The sequence below is a fragment of the Zootoca vivipara genome, chromosome 2, assembly GCF_965207765.1.
Source record: "Zootoca vivipara chromosome 2, rZooViv2.hap1.1, whole genome shotgun sequence".
In the NCBI taxonomy this organism is placed as follows: Eukaryota; Metazoa; Chordata; class Lepidosauria; order Squamata; family Lacertidae; genus Zootoca; species Zootoca vivipara.
Genome location: NC_142584.1, coordinates 2,549,754 through 2,577,705, shown reverse-complemented (window position 1 = coordinate 2,577,705; position 27,952 = coordinate 2,549,754). Strand labels below are relative to the sequence as shown.

Here is a 27,952-nt window from a genome sequence, read left to right as displayed (position 1 = left end):
CGTGACGTCACGAGGCTTTCCCACTGGCCTTTCCCTTCCCCCCCGCCCGGCCTTCCGGCCCCGCAGGCTCCTCAACGTAGCTCGGCCTAGTCCCTTCTGAGGGCGCTCTGGCAGTTCGTAGGTGGCCGAGCGGGGGTGAGGGAAACAAGGCGCGTCCGGTGTGAAGGGAGCCCTAAGAGGCCCAAGGTCATGGCTCGGGCCGCCGCCGCCGGTTACCAGGACGTTGCATCACCCTCCCAGCATGACTCACCTACTTAAAGACTCGTGACCCTGACGGGAGGGAGGGAAGAGGGGGAGGAGTCACTTCCGGGTGCGACGCGGCAGTATCCACCACGATCTGCACCGAGGCGCTGCGTCACCCGCCCTTTGGGAGGCGGGGCGCGGCGGAAGGGCGGTGGCGGTTGGGCGGGCGCACTCCTCCAGAGGCAGGGTCCCGGCGCCACCCATTGGCCGCGGGTGGCGCAAGGGTTGCGTCATGCGGTGGGCGGGAGGCGGGGCCGCGCTCAAAGGACCAGCCTGAGCTGAAGAGGCGGGTGGCAGTTGGAAGCCGGCAGCCGCGCAGCGAGGAGGAGAATGAGCCGTGAGGGGAGGATGAGCCGAAGCCAGCAGCTGGGGGACAGGATCGCGGGAGAGAAGGGGCCGCGTAGGAAGGTGCGAGGCGGGGGAAGGGCGCCTGGGTCCTTGATAAAATCGGGGGTGGGGGGATAGGACGCCTGGCCCCCTGGAGGGATTTCAAAACGGGGAAGGGAATCTGGATTTGAAGAAGAGGGGAGGGGAATCTTCAGCGCCGCTCACTGAAGTTACATTCTTTCTCCATGCTTCGCAAATAAAAATATGCTTGGTTTTTTGAGGAGGGTGTCTCCGCGTTGCTAACGCGCTCCTAAAACTCAGAAGTAAAAGGGGGGAAATAGCCCCCGCCCAGACTTCATTCAGAGTCTGAGCCCCCAGTAAGTGTGGATTCCACTGCACCCTAAACACGCAGGTGGGAGGCACTCTGCTTTTTAACTGTGTGCCCCTAAAACGACTCCACTCTTAAGAACTTGCTTTCTCCCCAACCCTGCTCTCCACACAAAGAGAGCAAAAAGCTCGGCCTGCTTACTTTTAACGGCGAGAATGAAAAAATAAAGATGGAAGAGGCTTTATTCTTAGTTAGTAGGGGTGCTGATGTGTAAAGAAGGGTGCCTCCATTAAAAAAAAACCCATTAAGCAAAAATCCAAATGCAACAGGGAATTGCAAGTTTAGTAATGAATTCAGTGAACATGGGTGCAGCTTTTTTATTTTAAAATTTGTGCTGGGAGCCCTGTTTTTTCATTGCCTTTTGCTGGCATTGATATATTTCAGTGTTACCTGCAGAACTAACGGACGGGAGATACAGTGCTGCTGTACTGGGTGGTGAACAAACCCCCTAAATTTTCCTAGTTTGCTTCCAACATAGAGAGGGAAATACTGGTCTTGTTTTGTGTGCTAAAATAGCTTGGAATTGTGGGCTCTCTGCCCGCTCTTGAGGCTACATCCTTTCAGGCAGCTGTATGTACTGTTGCTTTCTGCCAAGAGATGTTGGAGCACAGCCTTTTTCGCTGCGAGCAGTTCTGTGGGTTTAGAAAACAAAATCTTTTCTGCTTTATGTGAGAATTTAGGGGTGCCTCAGTGGAGAGGGAAGCAGGATGCTCCACTTTCTCATTTATGCCAAGCAGTAGCCCCTGTAAAAGACTGCAAAGCTGCCTGCTGGGGCACGCGAATGACTTGAAATGCCTGACTGTTCGCATGGCTCCTTGGGGATCCTTTTCTCCCCCAACAGGCTGCATAACAGTTCCTAGATCCCCAACTCTTCTGGTTTGTTGCATCACTCAGGGCTGATGAAAACCTGTGGTGCATCCCTGGTGCATGCTGCATTCCTGTGGGGTTCATGCCACTGTTGCTGCCTTGCTCTTCAACTCGGGGCAGTGCAGGGTGTCCTTTGATCTGTCTAGTGGACCCTTGCAGAAGAAACGGGGTAGAGTCTCTGTACAGAGAGAGATAAGTGGCCTTCTGACAATTTTCTTAAAACAATTTCAGTCAGCTTAATTGCAGGACCTTTGCATTTTGTCAAAAGGTAGTCTCTCTACAAATCATAGGCTTTTTTAAAAATTGTGAGGCCATATCCTGGATCGTCCAAGGTCTTGAGCAGTGTCATACAGTGGGTAGAGTTGGACCTGTGTCAAAACCTCTGCTCATCTGTTAAGTTCATTTGGTGACCTTTGGCCAGTCACTATCTCAGCCTCACCTATTGTACAAAGAAAGCTCAATGGAAGTAATTGTACGCTGTGCCAGGTTTTTGGAAGGGTGGGATACTAGCATAATACATTCTCTATCTCATAGTTCTCCCAGCTGCCCAATGGATGCAGCTCTTATTGCATAGGGAGAGATAAATCTAAAACGATTCAAAATCACTGAGCCTCAATTTTGTGTGTTGAAAAGGGCCTGAGCATAGAACTTCACAGTATCAGCTGCAGCCAATAACACAACCATTACAAGGGGAGAGTTATGGGTTACTGTATCTGCATTTGGCAGCCTCTGATTCTGCCAGGTTCTGTTATTTCAGAGCACCGAGACTTCAGAGGCCCTTAGGTACACTACTTTATTGAAAGGGATCAATGCAGGGCATTGCTTCTTGCATTTATTTTGCCTCTGGGGTTGGAAGAAGGAAGGTGTTAGTTTCCAAGCATGTGAGAGCAATGAGCACTCCCGTCCAAAACTAGAAGCAGAGCGCAGTATCTTAAGAACTGAGGGAAACAAACTGAAAGAGAGCTGTGCCACAGCGCCATTCCACATTGCTGCATAGCTTAAAGTCATAGGTGTTGCCTGGGTATTTCTCTCTGCTACCTCTGCAGTGGAAATGGAACAAGATCAGATCATTATGCGGTGACATCAGTAGTCAAAATAATAAGTCTCTCCTCTTGTTCCCACAGCTTCGAATGAAAAATCGCATCCTAATACACCATCACACTTGAAAACTGGTAAGAATAATTTATTCTGATTTCGGAAATGAATTAAGAATCCAAAAAGAAATGCACTTAGACTATGAATGAGGTGTATGGCACTCCTACAGGCAGTACGTGTATTTAGACAACACATGTTGGACTTTGGATGTTAAGGGCTGCTGTCCTGTTTTGCTTGGATGTAAGGACTGTTGAATTCAAGTAGGGCTGAACCTCCAGAGTAAACATTCATTGCATTTGTGTCACAGCCTTTCAGTTTCTATGACAGACACAGTATCTGACTGCAGCTGCATTGATGCAAACAGGTACTGTTTAGCCAAGCAGAGAAATGCAATGGGGTGTAATGGGCATTGGGAGAATGGGGTGCGTGGACCTAACAATACAAGTAAGTAACTTCTTCCTCTTTAACCATTGCAAGAACATTTAGAGTTGGCTGGCCTTTGTTCATGTGAATGCAGCTCTTGCCATCCCAGGTCTACCATAAGTGAAACCATTAAAACCCTAGTTTAAGATTCAGGGGGGAACCAGAGCAATGTTTTGTTTTGAGAGGGGAGTGGCTGAAGGAGAGGAGGTTCTGTGAGCAGGAGTCCGCTCACATGATTTTGGATACAACCCTACATTTGCGGAATGCGGGTGGCACTGTGGCACTGAGCCTAGGGCTTGCCGATCAGAAGGTTGGCGGTTCGAATCCCTGCGACGGGGTGAGTTCCCATTGCTGGGTCCCAGCTCCTGCCAACCTAGCAGTTCGAAAGCACCTCAAAGTGCAAGTAGATAAATAGGCAGAAAGGTAAACGGCGTTTCCGTGTGCTGCTCTGGTTCGCCAGAAGCAGCTTAGTCATGCTGGCCACATGACCTGGAAGCTGTACACTGGCTCCCTCGGCCAATAACACGAGATGAGCGCTGCAACCCCAGAGTCTGTCACGACTGGACCTAATGGTTAGGGGTCCCTTTACCTTTACCTACATTTGCATGATGCTTTCTCCGTTGATGGTACTCAAGGTTGCATTTAGCTGTGTCCTGGGAATTATTCTATCTGTGCATTAATTAGGTTCCACCTTGTTTAGCTTCAGTTGCTGTCCATAGCCCTGGAACCTGTGTCTGGAGTGCACCTTAAAATAGACATTATTCCTTACAATGTCTTCCCAAGATATTGTGGGAAGGTTAGGTATTACTTTAAAACAAGGCTTTACCTCCACTGGGACAAATCTGTAAATCAGCGTTACCTCGTGATTCTATGATTATATCTCAAAGCAAGGGAGAAACCATTTCTGTTTTCTACTGTGTTCTCCTGGAGAAAAGCAGCTGACACATCTTTTTTTAAATAAAAAAAAGCAACTGTGTATCATGTGACTCAACCATGCGAAGCAGTCATACTGCTTCTAGAAAAGAATTTGTATGACTTCCATTGCTCAGCAGGTTATCCATGCCTTGCCCTCTAGCAGGCAAGGGGCCCCCTCACCACCAGGTGATGATGGCCTCTTTACCTGCCATCAGCCCCAGCCAGCATGTCCGATAGAAGGTATGATGGGAGTTGTAGTTCAGCTGAAGAGCCACATGCCCCCTTGCCTTCCTCTAGACTAGTCTGTGTTACAATCACACCTAATCACCAAGTCAGAGAGTGATGCATGTTCCAGCCTGCCCCAAGGCCACAAAGAAAGGAAACGCTTAACATCTGAGGCTTCAGGAATGCTTGGCTTGGCACTCACAGACTGTCTTGTGACAATGACTCAGCTCTTATTTCCAGCATGAGAGATTTCCAGTGTGAAAGGTACTGAGATGTTAACATCGGTGCTGGTCCCACTGTTTAGTGAGTTTTCTTCTTAAGTACATATAGCAGAAAAGGGGAACCTCTGGCTGTTCAGATGTTATTGGGCTCCTATCAGCCACATAGTGATGTTCAACAACAATGGGAGCTGCATATGGAGGACAACAGGTTCCCCACCATAGGAGTATTTGTAGGCTACAAGCTTCATTGGCTTCATGTGCATATCAAGACTATTGGTTGGCATCTGTTTTTGAGAGACAATGGAGTATTACTGAGCCAATAGCAACATTTATTGAATTGGAATGGGTTTGAGTACTTTTTTGTCAAGTCAGTAAGTTGTATTTTAAGATGGCTGAGCTTCCAGTGTCACTCCTGAGCCCATCTTATGTATTTTGGAAAGTGGTTTTTATAGATACGATGCATTTAAACACCACTTGAGATATCATCACCAAAATTTTGCATGGTGGTTCCTGAGATAAAGGAGAAAGGCATTCTATGTTTGAATACATTTGGACACCATTTTGAATCAAAATGAGACGGAACCTTTCAAAACTGCACTATTTTTTGGTTTCTTAGAATTCACAATCAACACTCAATATAAAATAGCTTCCAAACAGCTAATAGCAACATCATTTCTAAATTGGTGACACCTTTTGTGCTCTTTCAGCTCTATAACTAAATGGCCTGAACCAGAAGTAGCATCCTGTAGTAATGATCCATTTCAGCACTCTTGCAGTCTGTTATTTGTGCATCCTAAATTTTGGGGAGCTGCAAGCTTGCTTTCTGAGGCAATGGGGAGGTGGTGGCAAAGTGGCCTGTAATCCTTTTATTGTGCTGTGCTTGCATAAGATTTTATTTTCTAAGACCTCTCCCAGTGTGGTTAGGCCACAGAATGATGCCAAGCCACCCTCGTCAGTGCAGAATAGGAGGCTGTCTTTCCGGTAGAATGAGGCACACCTCTTGCTTCCTGTTCCCGTGTGGAAGCTAATGCTGTTTGAATGGCTGAAACAGGATGGGGGAGATGCTCTACTCAGTCATTTCTATAGCTTAGCCCCTTTTTTATCTGGCATTCATTGTCAAGGACCAGGGAGACCCTGGCTCAAATCCCCATTCAGCCATGAAGCTTACTTGGGCCAGTCACACTCAGCCTGACTTAATTCACAGGGTTGTTGTAAGGATAAAATGGGAGGCAGGGGGAGAACCTCCAAGGAGCTCAAGGTGGCTTACAAGGAATGGTGGGATAAAAAAACAATGACAAACAGATTTTCAGGGCTCTTTTCTTTTTTTGGTAACAAATTGATGGGGGGTGGGTCCTCCTTGTAATGAAATACAGGACTCCTTGTGCACTCCTTGTGCACACCCATCCACCCTCCCTGTGCACTTTTGAATTTGTATTGCAGAAATGGGGCAAGATATACCAAGTGCTAGCCAGGTCTCTTGACACACTCCACCCTCCTTCCTTTCAGACAGTGTTGGCTGTACCTGAACCATGATGGCAGAATCATTGCCCTTCTCTGTGAGCACCCCAGTGCCCCCATGGGAGCTGGAGGCCTGGTATGAGGACTTGCAGGAGGTGCTCTCCTTGGACGTAACCAGCAGGACAGACCCCCCTGTAGGGGGACAGGAGCAGGTGAGAAAACGGAGGAAAGCAACTTTCCTAGCATCTTGTATGTCTCTTGTGTACAGCATCCCAGAGGTGGGTAGATTCCCCCCTTAAAGAGTTTTCTATTTCTTATTCCATTGGCTCTGCATCACACTTTGCTTCACTTGTCCTCCCAAACCATTACAAAAAACCCATGGAAAAACAAAATTAGTGTGGTACCTGTAAATTTGGGCAACCTAGTAAGCATCGGTTTTAACACTTATATGCTATGCAGAATTTTGATAATCTTAAACTGCTATATAGTTTTCAATATAGCCTATTCATGATGATGGTAGAGAAACATTGGAGCAAATCCTGTCATGCAGAAGAGGTAGATATTTCAGGAATTGATGGGGTGGGGGGTGTCCAACTACCAGCTACTCCACATGACACAGATGGGCTGTCAAGCCTTATTTTTTATGCTGTGTCATTCACCTTTCATGTGCCCATTAGTAGGTTTTTGTTTTTTGGGGGGGTGCCTATAGACTGGCTTCCCTAGATAATACCTACCTCTTTCTGTGCTCTTAGGTGTGCACTGCAGTTTCTATTATAGCTTAGAAACTGCTTTCTGTAGACAAAAGTAAAGCAAATAAATGTGCATATTTGGTTGCATGAATACCTAATCCCATTTGTATCTCTCGTGCTTTCTTCCAAGGAGCTCAGGGGACTTTCCCCACTTTTTAATCATAACAACCTTGTGAGGCAGCAACAAGTCCAAGGCTGCCCCAGTGAAGATGGATCAGGAACCCTGGTCTTTGTAGGCTGGGAATCACACTGGCTTTAGGAGGTGAAGGCAAATAGTAGCTCTCACCATCTTTCCATTTTCCTACAGAAGGAGTTTGATGGTGTTGACAGTACTTCTCTGCTGGGGAACCTGGATGCTTCCAATCCCTTGGAGCCCAGTGGAAGTGAAGCAGTTGGAAACTGTGAGCTGGACCCTGATCTCACAGCTCAACTCCTGGAACTGCTAGCTGAGGCGCCTGTGGGACCTGCCGAGTCAGACTCCAGCCACAGTTCCCCGGTGCAGACTGGGACAGATGATGATGAGGGGGTGTCTACTAGCCGGAAGAGGAAGCCTGGTGGACAGCCCCACGGAGGCAAGAGGCAGCGGGGCAGAGAGCGGGAGCAGGAGAATGAGCGCCGAGTGGCCGAGCTGATGGCCCACAATGAGCATCTCCAGAAAGAAATAGAGCGCTTGACTGCAGAGGTGGAAGCAACAAGAGCAGCACTTATCCAGCGTATGGTGAGCCTAAAGACTTAATGGACCTACTGATGACTCACTTGCCATGGACCAAACAGAGCAATACTTCACTGCTCCCAGCTTTAGCATCTGACTTTAAACAACATGCTAAAAAAAGAAAGTGTCAAGCACTTTTCTATACAACAGAGTAAACATTACCCTCACCTGGTAGGCTGGGGCTACCAGGTGCAACATTACCTTATCAAATTGCTTATTTCTATTCTGGTTTAGTGAGCCTGCCTTGCAGAACTGAAATATAAAAGGTGATCATGCAACTAGACTGTGCCAAGCTATATATTCCAGAAACTGCCTCTGCCAACCAGGCTTGTTCTTAACTTCACCACCACCACTTCACTTGTGAAGAAAAGTATGTATATATGAGTCCAATAATAGCTTTTGCATTTATAGATACAGTATATATTTAACCAATAAAATATTTATTTCTCACCATATAATCAAAACACTTCAAAGGATTCTGAATTTTTCATAAATGTGATTACAAAATAGGAAAAGGGGCTACAGCAAAATAATTTAACATTGCGAAAAAGTGAGAAACTCTCCTATTGCTGAAATAAAAGGAGCCAAGTGTCTGGGCAGGAGACAATTCACTTTCTCTTTTTCACTTTTTCCTCAGCCAACTTGAACTGCTTCTGTAGTTCTGCTAATTTTGAGACTGCAGCATCAACCTGCTTCTTCTCAGCATTCTGAGCCTTCAGCTGCTGCACGTAGTTATCCTAGATAGAGAAGTGAGAGGTAAAATATTGCACTCTTGCACAAACTGGAAGCAGGTTGAAGCCTGCAAGGCAAGAATCCTGAAACACTGCAAGTTACAGTAGCTGGGACCAGCAGCCAACATGCTGCTCTCTAGAGAGCATTGTCCTGTCGGCCTTACTGCATCCCTCATCACAAGTACCGCAGGCTGCCTCCTTAACTTTTCCATTCTATAAAGGTGGCTTTTGCCTTGCCTCCATGCCATCTCTGCCCTCCTGATACAAGTACTGCTGTTTCCAGGCCTAGTGCAAGATGGGTGTCTCCCCCCCCCCCAGTGTAACACAAACCCAATAAAACAGCATTGCTCTGCAGAAAGTGATTTTCAGTTAGTGCAGCCCATGCTTAGTCATCTCTAAGTGGAACTTCACTTTTTCTGGAGGGAACCTCAAGGAAATGTAGCACTATGAATTTGTGACCCTTAGGGCTCTCTCCACCTGTCCCCCAAGCCACACCTTTCACAGCCTCTATTTTACAAGGCTATTAGGCTTCAGTAGACCCAGACTAAAGCTGTCAGCAAATCTTGCTCCATTTTATCACTTTTCTGTGCCTTAGTGAACCATGTGTGTTTGCTGGTTGCCAGTGCTCTTCATTACTGCACGGGACAGGAAACCCTTAAAAGTAGTTCACAAGTAAGCCAGTTTTTAAAACATTTTAAATGCAGCCTCCCCCAACCTGGTGTACTCAAAATGTTTCAAACTATATCGCCCATCATCCTTGACCTTTTGGCTAGCCGAAGTAGGGCTGATGGGAACTAAAGGGCATCAGGTTAGGGAAGAAGCTGGAGTTGTTATTTTGCAAGGCTACAGCTGCTTGGCTATTAAAGAGATAATCATGTAGTTCTAGTTGTGGAGTTGGGCTGATCAGTTCATTAAAAACTAAAAACAGTAGAGTGTGCAGCCTCACCTGTTTGGCTACTTCTTCCTGAAGCTCCTTTGCTCCTACTGCCAGCTCACCTTTTACAACTTTTTGCTTGAAGGGGAGGGGGAAGAGAAATAAATCTAAATGAGTGGCAGTGTAACAGGCTTCACCAGCTTAGCATCCAGGAGACAAGGATAAGCAGAACTGCTTTAGTATAGCCCTCAGATGAAGCTCAATTAATGGCAGGCACAGGCAAAGAGTCACCAAAGCTTGCTTGCACTGTTTTTGTTCTTGTTTGTGGGAGGGGGGCGGGGAGGAAAAGACACACATGCAGGATACATGCGTGTTCATTAAGGTGCCACTGGTGTTAAGCCCTCAATCTTCTCCCAGTGCCCTTTGCCCACTAGGGTATGAAGGATACCCATTGTTCTAGGTAGCTGTCCCCAGAAAATAAGCAATGAACAGGCTGCAGTGGGACAAGAGTAGAGGCAGTAAATAGGAAATCATGTAATCCAACCCTGACTGCTTTGAAATATGCCATGCATTTTGCCTCTCAAGCTAGATACAAATGGCTTAAATGCCTTGGTTAAGCAACAGAGGAAATTTACACTCTTGTCATACATGTGGATGGGTCAAATCTGAATCAGAAGAAGTGAGCGCTGAGTGGAACTCAAATGATGGAAAACAAAATGTCCCTCGTAATTTGACTGAACTTGTCCTTAAGGTGGGGAAAAGTGAAGGATGTACTGGAGAGCAAAGGTTATATATACAAAAGTTGGAAAACTGCCTTTCTCCAACTTGGCACCCTCCAGTTGTTTCAAACTACAACTCCCAGCAGCCCTAGCCAGCACGGCCAATGGCTAGTGCTGAGCTGTAGTCCAAAACATCTGGAGGGCACATTGGGGATTCTCTACATGCCACCCTTCTCACTGGCTTTTCGCAGTTTGAAATGTGTCCTTGAATTCTGACAATGTCTATTGCTTGTCTGATTGGGGGATAGCCAAGCCTCCTGCAAATGTTAGATCTATGGAGAGCCCTTCCCAAACCTCAAAGCCACTCCTGGTGAGCAAGAAGAACACGTTTTACCTTCAAATTCAGAGGGAAGTCTTCAAACTGGAAAAAGCACAAAAGGATATGATACCACAGCCATGAGGAGCAGAGAGAGAGAAGCAATTAGGTGCCACAGCAGAGGAAAGAACTTTGCAATTAGCCCAGAGCTCTATATACTGTATGCACTAAGGGGGAGGCAAGAGATGCTTGCCAGTGCTAGGGATGCAGGATCCAATCAAAACAGACACATTTTGTGGCTGCTGTGGATGCTGAGTAGATGACTAGCCTAGGAACTAAACCATAGGTGCAAAGCAAAATATTAAGAGGCAGAAAACGGTGAAAAGCATTGGAAAAGTTTCCCCTGAAACAGTCACTTAGGCAGAACCAAATGGAAGATGTCAGAATGAGTCTCCCCAAGTATTTACCTTCAGAATGTGAAAGGGCAGAAAGAGGTACCCTCACAAAAATCCATTTCTTTGTAGAAGTTGCTATTCAGAGCATGTCTGTCAATTGAAAGGCAAGCCCTGACTCATGCAGAGATATGACAGGCAGATTTCCCGGAGGTAAGACAACTCTGCTTTGCCCATGCATCCAACAAACCTAAATGATCCAGTCACACACCTCATGCAGGGCAGAATGACCTGCCTTTTGCAGAAGCTGACTGGAAAGAGGTGTGGCCAGAAGAAGCAAGTCAGGCAGAGATGCTGGGGGCAACCTCCTCTGGAGGGGAGTACTTTGGGCTCCCAGGAGCCTTTTTAGCAAATTCATTCATTTCCTGAGGCACACAAGCCATTTTCTCATTCTGCCGCTCTGATACAGAGTTTGGGAATTGCTGTGTTGAGAGAGTGAATTGTGAAATGTTTGGAACAGAGGAGCGCAGAAGTGTTTTTTCTGGCCCCCAGCAGGTAAGTAGCTGCAGCTTACTTGGAGGAATGCAGTGGCAGAGAGGTTGACATGGTGGAACCGCATTAGCTGAGCTAATCTGGTATTCCTGCCAGTGTGTTTGCATCATGCCACCCTCCCTGTGTCCCAGTAAGCAGCAACAACTCACCTGCCAGGTCAGGTAAGCACCCCCCCACCCACACACACATCTGCTACTGGATACAGGATACATGGGAGTGCTTCTTCAGTAGCTTTCCAGTTAATACTCTGGCCATTCTGCTACTCTCAGAGGCCGAGCAAGGTATGGGGGGGGGGGTATCACGAGGGCCTTTTTCGTGGTGGCTCCAAGAATGTGGAACTCCCCACAGATGTGCATCTGGCACAATTTATGACAGCATCTGTCAGTTGTTTTGAAAATGGACAATTCATCATCATGAACCAGGTAGGCGGAACTGGAGTGTTACAAGCTCAGGAAAGTTGTTTGTGCTGTGGCAACATTATGAGGAATGCAGTCAAGCTCACCTAGCAGTTCTTGAGCAATGCATGTCTTAAGTGCCCTCTCCACAGTCCCATTCAGTTTTCTGAGCTCATATAACTCCCCCTTTGAATCATAGAATCATAGAATCAGAGTTGGAAGAGACCACAAGGGCCATCCAGTCCAACCCCCTGCCAAGCAGGAAACACCATCAAAGCATTCCTGACAGATGGCTGTCAAGCCTCTGCTTAAAGACCTCCAAAGAAGGAGACTCCACCACACTCCTTGGCAGCAAATTCCACTGCCGAACAGCTCTTACTGTCAGGAAGTTCTTCCTAATGTTTAGGTGGAATTTTCTTTCTTGTAGTTTGAATCCGTTGCTCCGTGTCCGCTTCTCTGGAGCAGCAGAAAACAACCTTTCTCCCTCCTCTATATGACATCCTTTTATATATTTGAACATGGTTATCATATCACCCCTTAACCTTCTCTTCTCCAGGCTAAACATACCCAGCTCCCTAAGCCGTTCCTCATAAGGCATCGTTTCCAGGCCTTTGACCATTTTGGTTGCCCTCTTCTGGACACGTTCCAGCTTATCAGTATCCTTCTTGAACTGTGGTGCCCAGAACTGGACACAGTACTCCAGGTGAGGTCTGACCAGAGCAGAATACAGTGGTACTATTACTTCCCTTGATCTAGATGCTATACTCCTATTGATGCAGCCCAGAATTGCATTGGCTTTTTTAGCTGCTGCATCACACTGTTGACTCATGTCAAGTTTGTGGTCTACCAAGACTCCTAGATCCTTTTCACATGTACTGCTCTCAAGCCAGGTGTCTCCCATCCTGTATTTGTGCCTTTCATTTTTTTTGCCCAAGTGTAGTACTTTACATTTCTCTTTGTTAAAATTCATCTTGTTTGCTTTGGCCCAGTTGTCTAATCTGTTAAGGTCATTCTGAAGTGTGATCCTGTCCTCTGGGGTGTTAGCCACCCCTCCCAATTTGGTGTCATCTGCAAACTTGCTCAGGATGCCCTCAAGCCCATCATCCAAGTCATTGATGAAGATGTTGAACAAGACTGGGCCCAAGACAGAACCCTGTGGCACCCCACTAGTCACTACTCTCCAGGATGAGGAGGAGCCATTGATGAGCACCCTTTGGGTTCGGTCAGTAAGCCAGTTACAAATCCACTGAATGGTAGCATTGTCTAGCCCACATTTTACCAGCTTCTTTACAAGAATATCATGGGGCACCTTGTCAAAGGCCTTGCTGAAATCAAGATAGGCTACATCCACAGCGTTCCCTTCATCTACCAGGCTTGTAATTCTGTCAAAAAATGAGATCAGATTAGTCTGACATGACTTATTTTTCAGGAACCCATGCTGACTTTTAGTGATCACAGAGTTTCTTTCTAGGTGCTCACAGACTGTTTGCTTAATGATCTGCTCTAGAATCTTTCCTGGTATTGATGTCAGGCTGACTGGGCGGTAATTGTTTGGGTCCTCTCTTTTCCCCTTTTTGAAAATAGGGACAACATTTGCCCTCCTCCAGTCTGCTGGAACTTCGCCTGTTCTCCAGGAATTTTCAAAGATTATTGCCAGTGGTTCTGAAATCACCTCTGCCAGTTCTTTTAATACTCTTGGATGTAGTTCATCTGGCCCTGGAGACTTGAATACATCTAAACTAGCCAAGTATTCTTGTACTACCTCCTTACTTATTCTGGGCTGTGTTTCCCCTGCTGAATCATCTGCTCCATATTCTTCAGGTCGGGCGTTGTTTTCTTTCTTGGAGAAGACTGAGGCAAAGAAGGCATTGAGGAGTTCTGCCCTTTCTCTGTCCCCTGTTTGCATTTCACCATCTTCTCCTCTGAGTGACCCCACTGTTTCCTTGTTTTTCCTTTTGCTACGGACATACCCATAAAAGCCCTTTTGGTTGCTTTTAACCTCTCTAGCGAGCCTGAGTTCATTCTGTGCTTTAGCTTTTCTGACTTTGTCTCTACACGTGCTGGCTATATGTTTGAATTCCTCTCTGGAGATTTCCCCCCTTTTCCATTTTTTGTACATATCCCTTTTAAATCTTAACTCAGTCAAAAGTTCTTTAGATAGCCAGCCTGGCTTCTTTAGGCACCTTCCATGTTTCCGTCTCATTGGTATTGCCTGAAGTTGTGCTTTTAATATCTCCCTTTTAACAAACTCCCAACCATCATGAACTCCCTTCCCTTTTAGTATTACTGTCCATGGGATTTCACCCAGCGTTTCCCTAAGTTTTCTGAAGTCGGCTTTCTTAAAGTCTAGAATTTGGACCTTAGTATGCTTGGTTGCTCCTTTCCGCTGGATAATAAACTCCAGAAGAGCATGGTCACTCCCACCTAATGATCCTGCCACTTCTACCCCACTAACCAAGTCATCACTATTGGTTAGGACCAGATCTAAAATGGCTGATCCTCTTGTTGCTTCTCCCACTTTCTGGACAATGAAGTTGTCTGCAAGGCCAGTGAGGAATCTGTTCGACCTTATGTTCTTGGCTGAGTTTGACATCCAACAAATATCAGGATAGTTGAAATCCCCCATTACTACTATCTCACTTCCTTTGGAATGCTTGGCCATCTGTTCCAGGAAGGCATCATCTGTGTCCTCAGTTTGGCTTGGGGATCTATAGTAAACTCCCACAATGAGATCACTGTTGTTTTTCTCTCCCTTAATTTTGACCCAGATACTCTCAATTTGGCTTTGAAGTTTTAAATCCTGGATCTCTTCACAGGTATACATATCCCTAACATATAAAGCTACTCCTCCTCCTTTCCTGTTTGGTCTATTTCTCTTAAATAGATTGTATCCCTCTATTACTACATTCCAGTCATGAGACTCATCCCACCAGGTTTCAGTGATGCCTATTATGTCATATTTAGTTTGCTGTACCAAGAGCTCAAGTTCATCTTGTTTATTTCCCATGCTCTGTGCATTAGTATACAGACATTGAAGACCGTTGATCATTCCCCCATGTCTCTTATTTAAGGATATTTTCGTCCCAACACTAGGTCTGCATGCTGCTTGCTCCATTTGGTCCTTGACATTTGGATGATCATCTTCAGCATTTGATAGACTCCTACCTTCAGGACCACTGTCTCCCTCCCCCACATAAGTCAGTTTAAAGCCCTCCTGATGAGGTTTTTGAGTTTTGTGGCAAAAACATTCATCCCAACTTTTGTGAGGTGCAGCCCATCACTTGGCAGAAGTCCATCTTCAAGAAACTGCAGGCCGTGATCTAAGAATCCAAACCGTTCCTGTTTGCACCATTTGCGAAGCCAGTTGTTCACTTCCCCTATTTTTCCCTCTCTCCCTGGGCCATGTCGTTCAACTGGGAGGACAGAAGAGATGACAATTTGTGCATCTAATTGCTTCAACTTCCTGCCCAGAGCCTCATAATCATTTTTGATCTTCTGTAAGCTATGACTTGCAGTGTCATTGGTTCCCACATGCACCAAAAGGAAGGGGTATTTGTCGGTGGGTTTTATGATTCCTTGCAGCCGTTCTGTTACATCTTTGATCTTGGCCCCAGGTAGACAGCACACCTCTCGAGACATCTTGTCAGGCCCACAGATCACTGCTTCTGTACCCCTCAGTAGGGAATCCCCTATCACCACTACACGCCTCTTCATAGGCTTGGTTGGGATTCTTCCATGTGCTGTCCCTTCCAAGGTTACCTGCATATTCCCGGAGGACTGACTTTGCTGCTCGTCTTCATATTCCTCATCAACTGTGATGAGGGAGAGATCCTCAGGTGGAGTCTGTTCCTCGTCTTCCATGAGCACTTCAAAACGGTTGTGTAATTCTAAGCACTCAGGGCGATCCCTGGGCCTTCTACTTCTATGAGTCACGTTCCTCCATACATCTGGCTGCTGTGTTGGGGAACTGATCTCCTCCTCAGGGAGATCCCCTGTCTCCTCCTTGGTGCAGACAGTGTGCTCTGCTGCATCCAAGAAAAGCTCCAGCTCTTTAATTCTCTGGAGCGTAGATACACGCCCCTGAAGCTGCTGCACCTTCTCTTCCAGAAGGGCAACCTTGTTTTCTAGTAGGGCAACCAACTTGCAATTGTTGCACGTGTAGCTACCCACATCCTTTGGCAAGAAAACAAACATTGCACAGGAATTGCAGGTGACAACGGTTGTTCCCTCCACCTCCATCTTGAAAACCTTGAAGTCAAGGGGGAAAGAGGAAGAGGCCTAGGTCCCCCCTAACAAACGTGTGAGACTTTCTGCCGTAGATCAAAAAGATGGGTCAAACTGCGCGCGCCACTAGGCGCGCGCCGCTACCCTCCAAGCTCTGACTAGCTCCGCCCACAGCTAATCACCTGACCCTCCTGACTCACACTTCTAGGTGAAAGGTCACAGCCAGAAACAAACACCCACACAAGCCTGGACAGTCACCCAAATCCAAGAGGCAGCCGCCCTTCTGCTCCTTCCTCAGTCGCTGCACTCCATTTTAACTAAACGCTTACTCTGACAGCTCATTGCATGAGGTTCTTCCAGAGGAGCTTAAATCCATTGGCTCAGCTGCCTCTCCTTACCTGGCCACCACCAAAGCGCTTCCGCAGGTTTTCAATTTGTTCTGTCTCCAGCTTCTGGAATAGAGGTGTCACCTGGTGGGAAATTAAGGAGTCAGGTGGGTCCACAGCATCCTTTGTGAACTTGTCCCACGCACATGTTATGTGTATTCTATATTACTTTGAGAGTACTGGGCATCCCAAGAAATACGTCTAAGCATCTAGTCCCTAAGTTTGCAGAGAAAAGTTTGTAACTATTTTAATAGTAACTGTTAGATGTAAGTAGGAGGGTGACAAAACAGAACTTCAGTTTCTTTTCTTTTTTGCCAATTATTTTTATTGCTTTTCCAATTTTAACCCCATTACACAAATTAATTCCAAATTAATACAATTTTGTTAAGAGGTTTCCCATGTGCTGTTCCCGATGGTTCTATTACAATCCATTTTACAAAATTATCACATTCAAGTGTTTTTTTTCCTTTTTTAATTTTTATTGATATATTTTCCATTTTTCTACCTATACATCATACAAAATTTCTCTACAGACTTCCCAACCCAACGCTCCGTGGCATTCTAGATGTACCTACCTTTGCTGATATCTGTTAATTTTCCAACCCTATTTTTCTCCTTTCAATTCCTTTGTTGCTGTTAACTGTTGCTCAAGAAATTACCCAGAGAGAACTTGCTGCACATTCCAGGGACAGAATTTGTCCGGGGACAGATTTGCAAATACGGGGACTGTCCCCGAGAACCGGGAATGTCTGGTAATCCTAGCTTAAAACCCTTCGAGGAAGGAGAGTCCACAACCTCCCAAGGGAGAGGTAACATGAGCAGTCTGGCTGCTGCATTCTGCACCAGCTGCAGCTTCTGGACCAGATACCAGGATAGCCCCACACAAAGCCCATTACAGGAGTGGTATTCCTTTTAGCTCACAACTCGGTGACCTTTCTCCCAAACATGCTAGCTGTTTAAGTGCTGGGATTATATCTTATTTTTAATGGAGGAGCATTCTGTTATACAAGCCTGAAGCAGTACAGTCAAGAAACAGGTTTACCATCTTATCTGCCATTGGAAATAACTGGCCCTCGGTCATAGCTCAGAAAAGACTTTAGCCACAGTTCTGACACAAGCTATATAGCCTCCTCTCCCCAGCACTTACCGTGCCAATCTGATGCCCAGCAGGCAAGGTGCAGACAAAGTCGTTGGTCACCACGTTGTAGTCAGCAGGAATGCACAGCTGTTCTTGGATTGCAGCACTCACACTGGGCATGTACGGTTGCAGGATAACAGATAGCAGGGATGCAATGTTTACGGCTACCCCTATCACTGTGCTTGCTTGCTTCCTAGGAAGATGAAATAATGCTTGTTAATTTTCCTAGGAAGATGAAAGAATGCTTCCTCCCTGTGGGAGGAAGGAGAGAAGCCAAGAAGAGGAGGTGGCAGTCTATATACCAGAGCTAAAACATGCCTCCCAAAATAAAGCACTGGTACCGGTAGCTAGTGCACTCATGTGCATAGGAGGCAAGACACAAGCACTTGACCCAACACTAGCTGGACATCTCCCAAAGCAGCAAGACATTATTCTGCTGAGTTGGCTGGTCTGACTAGAGGGCACCATCAGAAAACAACCTTTTCCTCGAAGCAGAGACTCACTTGTCAGCCTCGCTGCCCTTGATCCGTTTCCAGGGTTCATTGACCTGGAGATACTGGTTGCCCAGGCGAGCAATGTTTAGGATACTGCGCAGGGCATCACGGATCCTGCAGGAGAAAAACAAAAAAATTAAATACTAACACAGATCCATACGGGCAAGCAGACTAGTAAAAGACCTTGCAGGTTATCAATTTTTGTCAAGTTATTTGCAAGGGTGACAGAGCCTGCTTTTTCATTGTTTTATCTCTACCTTAATCTTAACATGTCAGTTTTGCCTCTCAAAAAGGCATGGGATAAAAAGCACACAGAGGTACATAACCAGAAATAAGCATCTAACACAATGCGAGTAGAACTCTGGAAGTGAAGATTTGTTCCACATGCATTTACTTGCAGTTAATTAAAAGGATATCTGCACATGCTCGTGAGAGAGATATAGATATAACTAATTCACATGTTCAGAGCCAATCTGGAGATGATCGGTGTTCTCCTTAGCCAACATTCTGCTGCCTGTGACTGGGAAGAGCCCTTTCAGAACTTGTCTAAACAAGGGATGGAACCAGGCCCTCGGGTAATGGCACATGCCAGGTCCTAAGGACGTACTTGACCTTCTCCAACAATTGGTTGTATTGGCGCAACTCCAGAGTGATGTGAACCAACAGACATTTGTCATCCTTACTCAGCTCCATGGTGGGGACGTGTCCCCCAAAGAATTTGCACACAAAGGACCCGGCTCTGTGAGAGAGAGAGAGAGAGAGAGAGAGAGATGAGGGAAGTACGCAAGGGACAAATTTTATTGCAAGCATTAAATCCGAAAGTTCTGGCATAGTCATTTTATTTTACAGAAAACCAGACTAATTGTAATGATTTGATGGTCATATTGTTTTTTTATTGCTGTGAAGCCCATGATTTGCATGCAATAAATGTATGGCTAATGAACAGGCAGATCACTTAAAATTTCTAACTGGATACAACAAAAATAGGAGGAGTTTGCAGGCTATGTACAAAGTAGTATCTCCCAACCAGGGGTGGGAACAGATCTGTATCCATTACATAAGTACAAATCCACTGAACAAACCATGTGTTGGGTAAATTACCTGCTTTCCTTTTCTTTATATGAACTATCTGACATACATTTGTAATTCTTCCTCTCAACAACTACCAACACCACCAGGCTGCCATGTTCTAGTTTCACTATGGATTTGAATGACTCTTTCCCTTCTCGCCCCGTTACCTGTTGATGAAGTTGCCAAGGGTGTTGAGAAGCTCTGAATTGTTTTTAAGCATAAGATCATTCCAAGAGAAGGCACTATCCTGGCTTTCAGGCCGCAAGTATAGCAAGTAGAAGCGCCAGATGTCTGCAGGGATGCCTGTGTCTTTGGCCATATCCCCAAAGACCCCCACACCACGACTCTTGGAGAATTTGCCATCCTCATAGTTCAAGTACTCTGCAGAAAGGAAGATTAAGTGATGGCTTTAAAAGAGGTTTCGACTAATTCACAGATAATAAGGTTCTCAATGACTACTAGTCATGATGTCTTTTTTTAATTTAAAAATAAACTTTATTGAGATTCAAATTAAAATGAACATACATATAAACTCACACACACACTTGAAATAATAATGAAAAGATACAAATTCATAATAAATAAGAAATCTGAAATTAACAATAATAACCATAAAAATATAAATTGAAAATTAAATTCATACATTCAACCTAAATCCGACTCAGATTGTAACACTCGTGACTCTGAAAGAATTACAAGTAAAAGCAAAATAGAAAAAAAGGAGAAAAAAGAAAAAAAATACAAACAGAGATTCTTCAATCCTTCAAGACCAGAATTATTATTGTCATAGTATTCCAAGTACGCTCCTCCCATAATCTCCTTTAATGATTTCCCTTTATCTCCTCCCCTCCTAATTGACTTTCCCTCATCTCTCTCTCAGGTTCATCGGTTACTTTATTACAATACTGCTTCCCCATATTTCAACTAGTATATACCCTTAAATATCTTATATGTAGAAATTCATCATCTATCGACTTTCTCAACTTAAATTAAATCTAAGCTATTCAATACGAGATCTAAAAATAAACCCAGGACTTTACCGTGGGGTCTTTTCATGTATTCTCCGAATTTGTCCCAATTAAGCTGGAATTTCTTATTCGAATGCCCTCTAATTAAATTTGTCAGATTATCCAAATCTAAATATCCAAATAATTTCATGATGTCTATGCTCTCCTTCCAGTATGGAGGCATTTGGTTGGCATCCGTCATCTGTCTGTCTTAAGTGACAATGGAGCGTGCCTCCAGGGGCAAAGTCAAACCAGTGTGGTAGCAGAACCCAAGTGACCTCCCTGGAGCACAAGCCTGTGCAGTGTTTATGGAGGTCCTGGGTTGCTCAGACAACAAAACCCCACTCTCAGCCTCACTAATGTAGTCCAAAGGAAAGCAGAGCAATACGTTTGGCACCAGCTTGGCTGCAGGAGCTGCTGGAAGGAAGCGTACAAGGCACCACCCAACCATCTTAGGGACTCCACTCCTCAGTCCTGCAAGGCAGCAGAGGTGGCTACCTTCTCAAATTGATGAGCCCCATCTGTCCCTCGCTTCCCTCTACGGCATGTGCAGAAACTGCCTTCTTGACCAGGCATCCCCAAACTGCGGCCCTCCAGATGTTTTGGCCTACAACTCCCATGATCCCTAGCTAACAGGACCAGTGGTCAGGGATTATGGGAATTGTAGCCGAAGTTTGGGGGTGCCTGTTCTTGACCATTGGACCCATTATTGGTCTTGTCAGCTCAATCCACTGGAGCCTGTCTCTGCGTGCAGGGGAAGTCCCTACCTCACCTCTGAATATGCGGAAATGGGTGCAGCACTGTTGTACTCAAGGTTCCTACTTATGGGCTTCCCATAGGGATCTGCTTTGCCACTGCCTGTGGCATCCTCTAGCAGGGCTCATGTTCTTAGGGGGTTTTAAAGGTTTGCTCAAATCCCACTCCAATAGCTCCACTACAGCTTCCAGCTCACATAAAATGCAACCTTTTTTTTTCATAGTCTAGCTTGAACCAGCAGCAGTCTGAGGGCTGGAAATGAAAGAGCAGCAGGTGGGGCCAACTCACACACAGAGTACCTGTTGCAATAAGATGGTTGACGAGCGTGTATTTATCCCCAGTACCCAGCAACGAACATGGAAACACAACACTATGGAAGGGGACGTTGTCCTTGGCCATGAAGTTATAAAGCTGAACCTGAAAAGAAACAGGAGATGGGCTGCATGGTTAAGTCACACAACCCCCTCACTCTCTGCTGCCCCAAATGGCTGAATAGTATAAAGGGCATTTTTTGGAGGGGTGTTATCATTATTAAGTGCAATAGCCAGAAGCACAGATGCCCCTGGGGATGGGATATTCACATGGGTGGAGACAGGCACCCTGGGTCCTACACATGCTCCCACCCCATCTCCAGTGCTTTGATACACCATCAGACAGAACATTTGCCTGGATTCTAGACTGAAGACACACACGAGAAAACATCCTTTACATAAATATCCTTTACATAAAATAAGCTTATCTGGAAGGGATCTCCCGGTCTTACTCCTGTGAGTGGCAAGTGTGCAAAACTAACAAGCTCATCACCTGTTCTGGGTTCTTCCACCATTTCTCCCACTGGTCAGTGTAATTTGCTGCAATGGACAGGTAGCCAATGGGGGCATCAAACCAGACGTAGAACACCTATAAGGGGGGGGGGACAAAACACCAGGGGATGGTTCACAGAAGGCAGCCAAGGGAGCACTTTCCGGTAACATCCTGCCTTTGCACTTTTGCTGACCAACATTTCACTTGAAATTTGACACATCTGCTAATACACATACCGTATAAGACGACCGGGCATATAAGACGACCCCCAACTTTTCCAGTTAAAATATAGTGTTGGGGATATACTCACCGTGTAAGAAATACGACCCGGCGTATAAGACGACCCCCGACTTTTGAGAAGATTTTCCTGGGTTAAAAAGTAGTCTTATACGCAGGAATATACAGTATTTTCAATCCTTATTTTTTGAATTATGGAAGGCCATAAAAAGGTAAAGGTAACCCTGACCATTAGGTCCAGTCGCGGACGACTCTGGGTTTGCGGCGCTCATCTCGCTCTATAGGCCAAGGGAGCCAGCGTTTGTCTGCAGACACCTTCTGGGTCATGTGGCCAGCATGACTAAGCCGCTTCTGGCGAACCAGAGCAGTGCACAGAAACGCCGTTTACCTTCCTGCCGGAACGGTACCTATTTGTCTATTTGTACTTTGACGTGCTTTCGAACCGCTAGGTGAGCAGGGACCGAACAATGGGAGCTCACCTTGTCGCGGGGATTTGAACCGCCGACCTTCTGATTGGCAAGCCCTAGGCTCAGTGGTTTAACCCACAGTGCCACCTGCATCCCATTATGGAAGGCCATACTGATACTTAATTTCTAAAACAGGGCAGGCCACAGCTCATATCTTTAAGACAATGCCAAATATGTGGAGATTAGCTGCTGATTCTTCAGTGGTGAACTGTTGGTTTTCTGCACATGCTCAAATGAACCAACACTTGACCATTCTGGAGCTGTACCACAGGTTTCAAGGGTTGAATCAATAATTAGCCACAGGCATAAGTCCTGGGTAATTAACAAAGCGATCAGTTTAAGTCGAAGTATGAATAAATTAGATTGGAATTAGAAAGCATTTGATTGACTGGCAAATGCGATATGAAGTTACTAATGCGTAATACCATTGAGAAGGTTATTTTAGATGTTCAGAAAACAGACACAACCCAGACAACTTTCTGGGCTCCTTTTACAATGCCCTCCTTTTTCTCCAGGGACCCCTGATGCTAAGTTGTTCTGCCTCTAGACTCCCTACCTGCTAGAACTCCCTGTCTTTCCTGTGGGGTCCCTCAAAAAGAAAAAGCCTTGGACCACAGAATAAGAACAAGCACTCAGCAATACCATGAAAGGATTAAGCAGTGACCCCCTGGGTCCTTACCCCATCACTCACCTTGTCACGGAAGTCATCCAAAGGGACTGGCGTGCCCCACTTCAGGTCACGAGTAATGCAACGTGGCTTGAGCCCATCACGGATCCAGGAACGGCTGATATATCTTGCATTGGGGGTCCAGTCCCCAGTGGACTGAGAGACAGCCAGCCACTTTTCCAGGCTCTCTTCTAGCTAAAGGTGAGAGGATCAGAGACAGTGAATGGGGATCCTGTGTGTCTAGGGCTCATTATGATTGCCGACAACACTAAGCAAATTGTACATCACATGTACATCGTACTGTCCTTTAAAGACAATAGTAAAACAAGAGAGACTTACCTTGGGCAGGTCCAGGAACAGGTGCTGGGAGGATCTCACCACAGGGGTCGCCTGGCAGACTTTGCAAACTGGTTTCTGCCAGGATGGAAAGAAGACAAGGCCATGGTATGCTTGACATTAAGCCCAGCAAGTAAACAACATGTAGGAAGTAGTACTGAGCCCATATGTAGGACCGCCACACATGCAAATTCTTGTGCTCTGGAAATTTATTATTGGCTGCACCTCCCTTTGTTTTGACTGACAAGCCCAGGTTTTAATCAATGAATTGTTTTCCAGGGAGCAGTGATTTGGGAAAAGGATGTTGAAGTAAAGACTAATAACTGTGTTTGTTCTTCACATGGATCTATGCTATTTCCACCACCACCATTACTTTTCCTATGCAAATCAATAGAAATATCACTCTCTCCCTTTTGAATACAGGGTCTGCTCTCTCTCTCTCTCTCTCTCTCTCTCTCTCTCTCTCTCTCTGTGTGTGTGTGTGTGTGTGTGTAATATTTCCCCCCCCCCCGTCTTTTCTGGGGATCCATGCTCTTTATTCCCACCATCACCTGCACTCCTAAATTCCAATTGTACACAATCCAAAACAGTAAAGTCTCCCTTGAGGGAAAATCACTTCAAAATTTGGCAGGTTTTGTATCATCAGAATTGCTTTCAATTCTGGTATCAGATACCTTTTCTTTTTCAAAAATTTGGTATGCCTAAAGCACTCTAGAGGGCTCTGCTATGCCTGCAAAGTTCATCTACTGTAAAAAGCGAAGGACCTTGGGCTTGTACTGCTGGATTCTATGGGGAGGAGATGGGTGGTGGGGAATCTGTGCTAGCCTAGCATGGTGCAAATGAGACACATTCCACCATTATTTCTAGCAATCCAAGACCAAGATAAAGAGAAATGCTAAGTACGCAGGTTCCCATGACCATATGGGTTGCAGCACCTTAAGTTCAGTGGCATTGATCAGTTTGCCACATTTGTCGCACTGGTCCCCACGGGCCTCTTCATAGTTGCAGAAGGGGCAGATGCCTTCCACAAAGCGGTCAGCCAGGAACCGTGCACAGTTCTCGCACTTCAGTTGATCCACTGTCTCTGTCAGAAGGCAATTGCGCTCCAGTAGCTTCTGGAAAATGTCTTGAGCTATCCTGAGGCGAGGAAGAGAGGAAACATGAAGGAGGGACATCCTGAACCTTCATATGGCACACACCCAAAAAATTAAATAAAAATCACATCAAGGAAAACTTGGCAGTCAATCCATGAACAATAAGCAGACCAGTGTTTGTCTTGGGCTTGCCAACTGCATCTACACCTTCTGCTGAGGATTCTCTAATACAGCGGGAAGGCTGGCAAAGCACTTCATACCTCTAGGACAGGTGTGAGGAACCTTTGGCCCCCCAGATGTTGATGAACTACAACTACCATTAGTCCCAGCAAGGATGACCAATGGGAAAGGGTGTTGGGAGTTGTAGGTCCAAAGGTTCCCCACATCTGCTCTAGAACATGGAGTGCTGCCCTCCTGTGCCCACCATGGTCCAATTCATGGAGGAGGCCCATCTCATGACACCACCCGTAGTGTGAAATTCATGGCTCAAATGTCCATTGGTTATGAACCTTTCTACGGTGCAAAGGAAGTCCCACTGACTTGGTTCTGCATTGCTGAACCCTGTAACATGCGGCTTGCCTTACTTGCTCAAGCCACTGGAAAACGACCAAACAGCAAACACCTGTGTTTTCCAATGGCATATTAGTGCCTGGTGGTGTAGGTAGACTTGATGGGAACTGGTGCCGACTGATCTTATTTACACACATTTAGACCACTGAGTATTATTATTATTAAATCCAAAGTGTTGTCCAAAGGTTAAACTGCATCTTATCTTTAGATGTGTATCTGACCTTGCTTCACAGGGGGGACTGAACATGCTTCCTACAGCAGTACACGTAAGCAGGGTAACTAAAATTCTATCTGTCCCAATTAGTATCCTTGGACAATGCTGTTCTGCTCATTCAGAGAGAGGGATAAAAGTACTGTTACAAATCACTTTATCAGTTTACCACTGAACAAGACAGGCCTGGAGCCAGTACACCCAAGCTGCTAACCAGTCAGGACTGCATTCTGAGTTTATCTGCCAGACCCCAGATATGATGTGGAGCACATGAAGTTCTGCTTACAGGTAGGTAGCCGTGTTGGTCTGACGTAGTCAAAACATAAAATAAAAAAAATTCCTTCCAGTAGCACCTTAGAGACCAACTAAGTTTGTCATAGGAATGAGCTTTCGTGTGCATGCACACTTCTTCAGATACTTTTCTGCATCACACTTAGTGGCACCATACACTCTTTTGTAATACACCAATGGCAGCTATTCAGAAGAAGAGAACCCACATCCTAACTCAGCCTGTGCACCAGTGGTTCCAAGGACCCCATCTGCCACATTAACCCATCAGTAAGTTACTAGCCCACAAGGAGTTCCTTCTCGCCCACATATATGATGCTTTGTCATTTGTAGCCCATGGCTACAAAAGCTAAATTTTGAAAAGCTTCCCTTTTTCTGGAGAAGTCAAAAATTTGCTACATTGAGCACAGTCATTTACACGCATGCCTTAAACCTGTACTTGGCACCAATGCCTCACCCTGAGCGGTCAGTCTGAGTGGAGTGGCAACAATTTGAAATAATTTAAATAAAAACATACAGGCATGCTTTGTTTCATGGCACCTGGACCTCCATGGTCACAGAAACTGTAAACAAGTCCGTCAAACTTTCCTGCCCATCTCTAACAACCAGTTTTACAGTTGTTAAAGGCTAAGACAATGTGTGGTTTGTAAGAGAGAGTGCAAAGCAGTGCTGCCACATGGGGCATTTGTGCTCCCTTTCCTGGCAGTACTTACTTGGTCTGATGGGGTGTGGTGGTGCGGCCAAAGTAGTCAAAGGAGATTTTGAACCACTGGTAGATCTGGGCATGGACAGTGTAGTACTTATCACAGATTTGCTGCGGTGTCAGCCCCTCCTCCATGGCCTTTGTCTCTGTGGCCGTGCCGTACTCATCAGTACCGCACAGGTACAGTGTGTTCCAGTTGCGCAAACGACAGTACCTGGACAAGACACAAGAAGTGAAGCAGGATGCCTATTGCTACCTGCAAGGACCAAAGCTTCACACATTCCCTCTGTTACTTCAAATGGGTCAAAGCTCTGCGGAAAAGCACATGCTTTGAATGCAGATGGTCCCAGCTTACATTTCTGGTACCTCCAGTTAAAAACACTCAGGCAGCAGGGCTGGGAAAGGCCTCATCTTCAGGTCTTGGGGAGCCACTGATACTCAGAAGAGAGCAGAAAATGGGGCTGCATGGACCAGTAGTCCACTTGATGTGAGGCAGCTTCAATGATCTCCTTAGATTAACAGTTAAACCCTGTCGATGATTAGTTGGAAATAACCCCCACTGAGCTCAGTGGCTCTTACTCCCTAATAACTCTTTAGAATTGCAGCCTAAGGCCTGCCTAAGACCCAAGTTGCAATACACAGAAAATACTCTTTATTTCCTTTCATAATATGTATACACTGCCGTTCTCAAAGTAGTTTACAAAGTGTATATAGGCAACGTAAGCACAGATATCCAAGTACACATATTGTGGGATTTTGCAAATTCATTTTAAAATCAGATTCATTAAAACAACATCAAATAGCAAGAAATCAATTGACTCATATCACCAACCACTCTGGTATTACCAGGTACAAAGGCAGCTCCGATGGAGTGGATACACCTTCAAAATAAAATGCCAAAAGAATAAAGTCTCAGCCTCCCATTAACCCACCTCCCCTTTTCAAGAGTCGGTGGTGAAAGGCATCATCATTTTACCTGGCAAAAGTATCAGCACTGAGGACACAGCCAATGATATTCCCAAGGTGAGGCACGTTGTTGACATAGGGCAGGGCGCTAGTGATCAGCACGTTCTTCATGCCTTCCACAGGAAGTCTGCGAAGATGAGACACAAGAAATAGACCCAGATTTTAAGGAGAGAAACTGTGCAGGGAGGAAAAAAGGCTGCTCTGTGAGGTTACACTGTAAGTATCTGGGCTCCTGGGGAAGTTGCCCCTGCAACTTAGAAAGGGCAGTTCTTTATAGGCTGGATGCTAGCCTTCTGCAACACCAAGTGCAAACAGATCCTGATACTCTGCTAAATTTGCAAATTGGCTTTTGACTTCTAAACCTCATGGCTGTGGGGAAACTCCATTAAAATTTATCACACATCACCACAAAATGGCCTATAAAGAGGAGGGGGCTGTTGTGCTGTGCACCATGTTGCATTGATAAGGGTTAACCGCCAACCCTAACACCAATGTCAATGTTCACCATTACTAGTTACAGGTAGGTAGCCGTGTTGGTCTGAGTCGAAGCAAAATAAAAAAATTCCTTCAGTAGCACCTTAAAGACCAACTAAGTTTTTATTTTGGTATGAGCTTTTGTGTGCATGCACACTTCAGCCCCCACATCATTCAAGACCAGGGCATTTTAGCCCAGCAAGGTACTTACATAGGCTGCTGTGGCTTCCAAGGTTTGGGGAGGCCAGCTGGCCCTCTGACCCAGACTTCTGCAATTTTTGCAATCTCCTCCTCAGACAGAGACCTCTGAGCGGATTCCTCTTCCTAGAGAGAGGAACAAAAATCCATCTCCAAACCTGCTTTGCAGGTGCTTGGCACCCAGCACCCACAAGGCAATCACTATGCTGATGCAAAAAGTGGCACAGTCCAAAACTGCAAGTGTGGCTCAAACACACCA

The 27,952-nt window shown here is 45.7% G+C and overlaps 2 protein-coding genes across 5 annotated transcripts in view; one reads left to right on the top strand and one right to left on the bottom strand.

Annotated features, from left to right (window-relative positions):
• Positions 1 to 554: 554 nt before the first annotated feature.
• On the top strand, positions 555 to 8,087 carry DDIT3 (DNA damage inducible transcript 3). 2 transcript variants are annotated; one of them, XM_060272167.2, is made up of 4 exons: positions 555 to 651; positions 2,950 to 2,997; positions 6,211 to 6,374; positions 7,222 to 8,087. In XM_060272167.2, exons 3-4 carry the CDS (start codon positions 6,234 to 6,236, stop codon positions 7,645 to 7,647), a joined length of 567 nt encoding a protein of 188 aa, XP_060128150.1. In that variant the 5' UTR covers positions 555 to 651; positions 2,950 to 2,997; positions 6,211 to 6,233; the 3' UTR covers positions 7,648 to 8,087. The 2 variants fall into 2 exon arrangements, with proteins under 2 accessions (XP_060128150.1, XP_034958316.2); XM_035102425.3 differs by having other exon boundaries at positions 7,219 to 8,087.
• Positions 8,043 to 27,952, bottom strand: part of MARS1 (methionyl-tRNA synthetase 1) — a 36,035-nt gene continuing 16,125 nt past the window's right edge. The window contains exons 7-22 of one of the 3 annotated variants that reach the window (XM_035102407.3): positions 27,707 to 27,819; positions 27,032 to 27,148; positions 26,066 to 26,269; positions 24,125 to 24,326; positions 23,193 to 23,267; positions 22,878 to 23,048; positions 21,483 to 21,578; positions 20,978 to 21,095; positions 19,083 to 19,296; positions 18,452 to 18,583; positions 17,854 to 17,958; positions 17,360 to 17,543; positions 16,225 to 16,296; positions 10,342 to 10,368; positions 9,301 to 9,366; positions 8,043 to 8,360 (exon numbers count right to left, since the gene is read on the bottom strand). In XM_035102407.3, coding sequence (XP_034958298.3) covers positions 8,232 to 8,360; positions 9,301 to 9,366; positions 10,342 to 10,368; positions 16,225 to 16,296; positions 17,360 to 17,543; positions 17,854 to 17,958; positions 18,452 to 18,583; positions 19,083 to 19,296; positions 20,978 to 21,095; positions 21,483 to 21,578; positions 22,878 to 23,048; positions 23,193 to 23,267; positions 24,125 to 24,326; positions 26,066 to 26,269; positions 27,032 to 27,148; positions 27,707 to 27,819 — 2,025 coding nt within the window. In that variant the 3' untranslated portion in view covers positions 8,043 to 8,231. Of the gene's footprint in view, positions 8,361 to 9,300; positions 9,367 to 10,341; positions 10,369 to 11,668; positions 11,794 to 16,135; positions 16,297 to 17,359; positions 17,544 to 17,853; positions 17,959 to 18,451; positions 18,584 to 19,082; positions 19,297 to 20,977; positions 21,096 to 21,482; positions 21,579 to 22,877; positions 23,049 to 23,192; positions 23,268 to 24,124; positions 24,327 to 26,065; positions 26,270 to 27,031; positions 27,149 to 27,706; positions 27,820 to 27,952 lie in introns of those variants that run through there. The other 2 variants (XM_035102415.3, XR_015948347.1) reach the window with 2 other exon arrangements.

Excerpts from the sequence above, each read along its gene's own strand:
- DDIT3 (XM_035102425.3), top strand. The coding sequence starts at position 6,234 with ATGATGGCAGAATCATTGCCCTTCTCTGTGAGCACCCCAGTGCCCCCA. Across the intron at positions 6,375-7,218 it reads CTGTAGGGGGACAGGAGCAG|AAGGAGTTTGATGGTGTTGA; the intron begins GTGAGAAAACGG and ends ATTTTCCTACAG.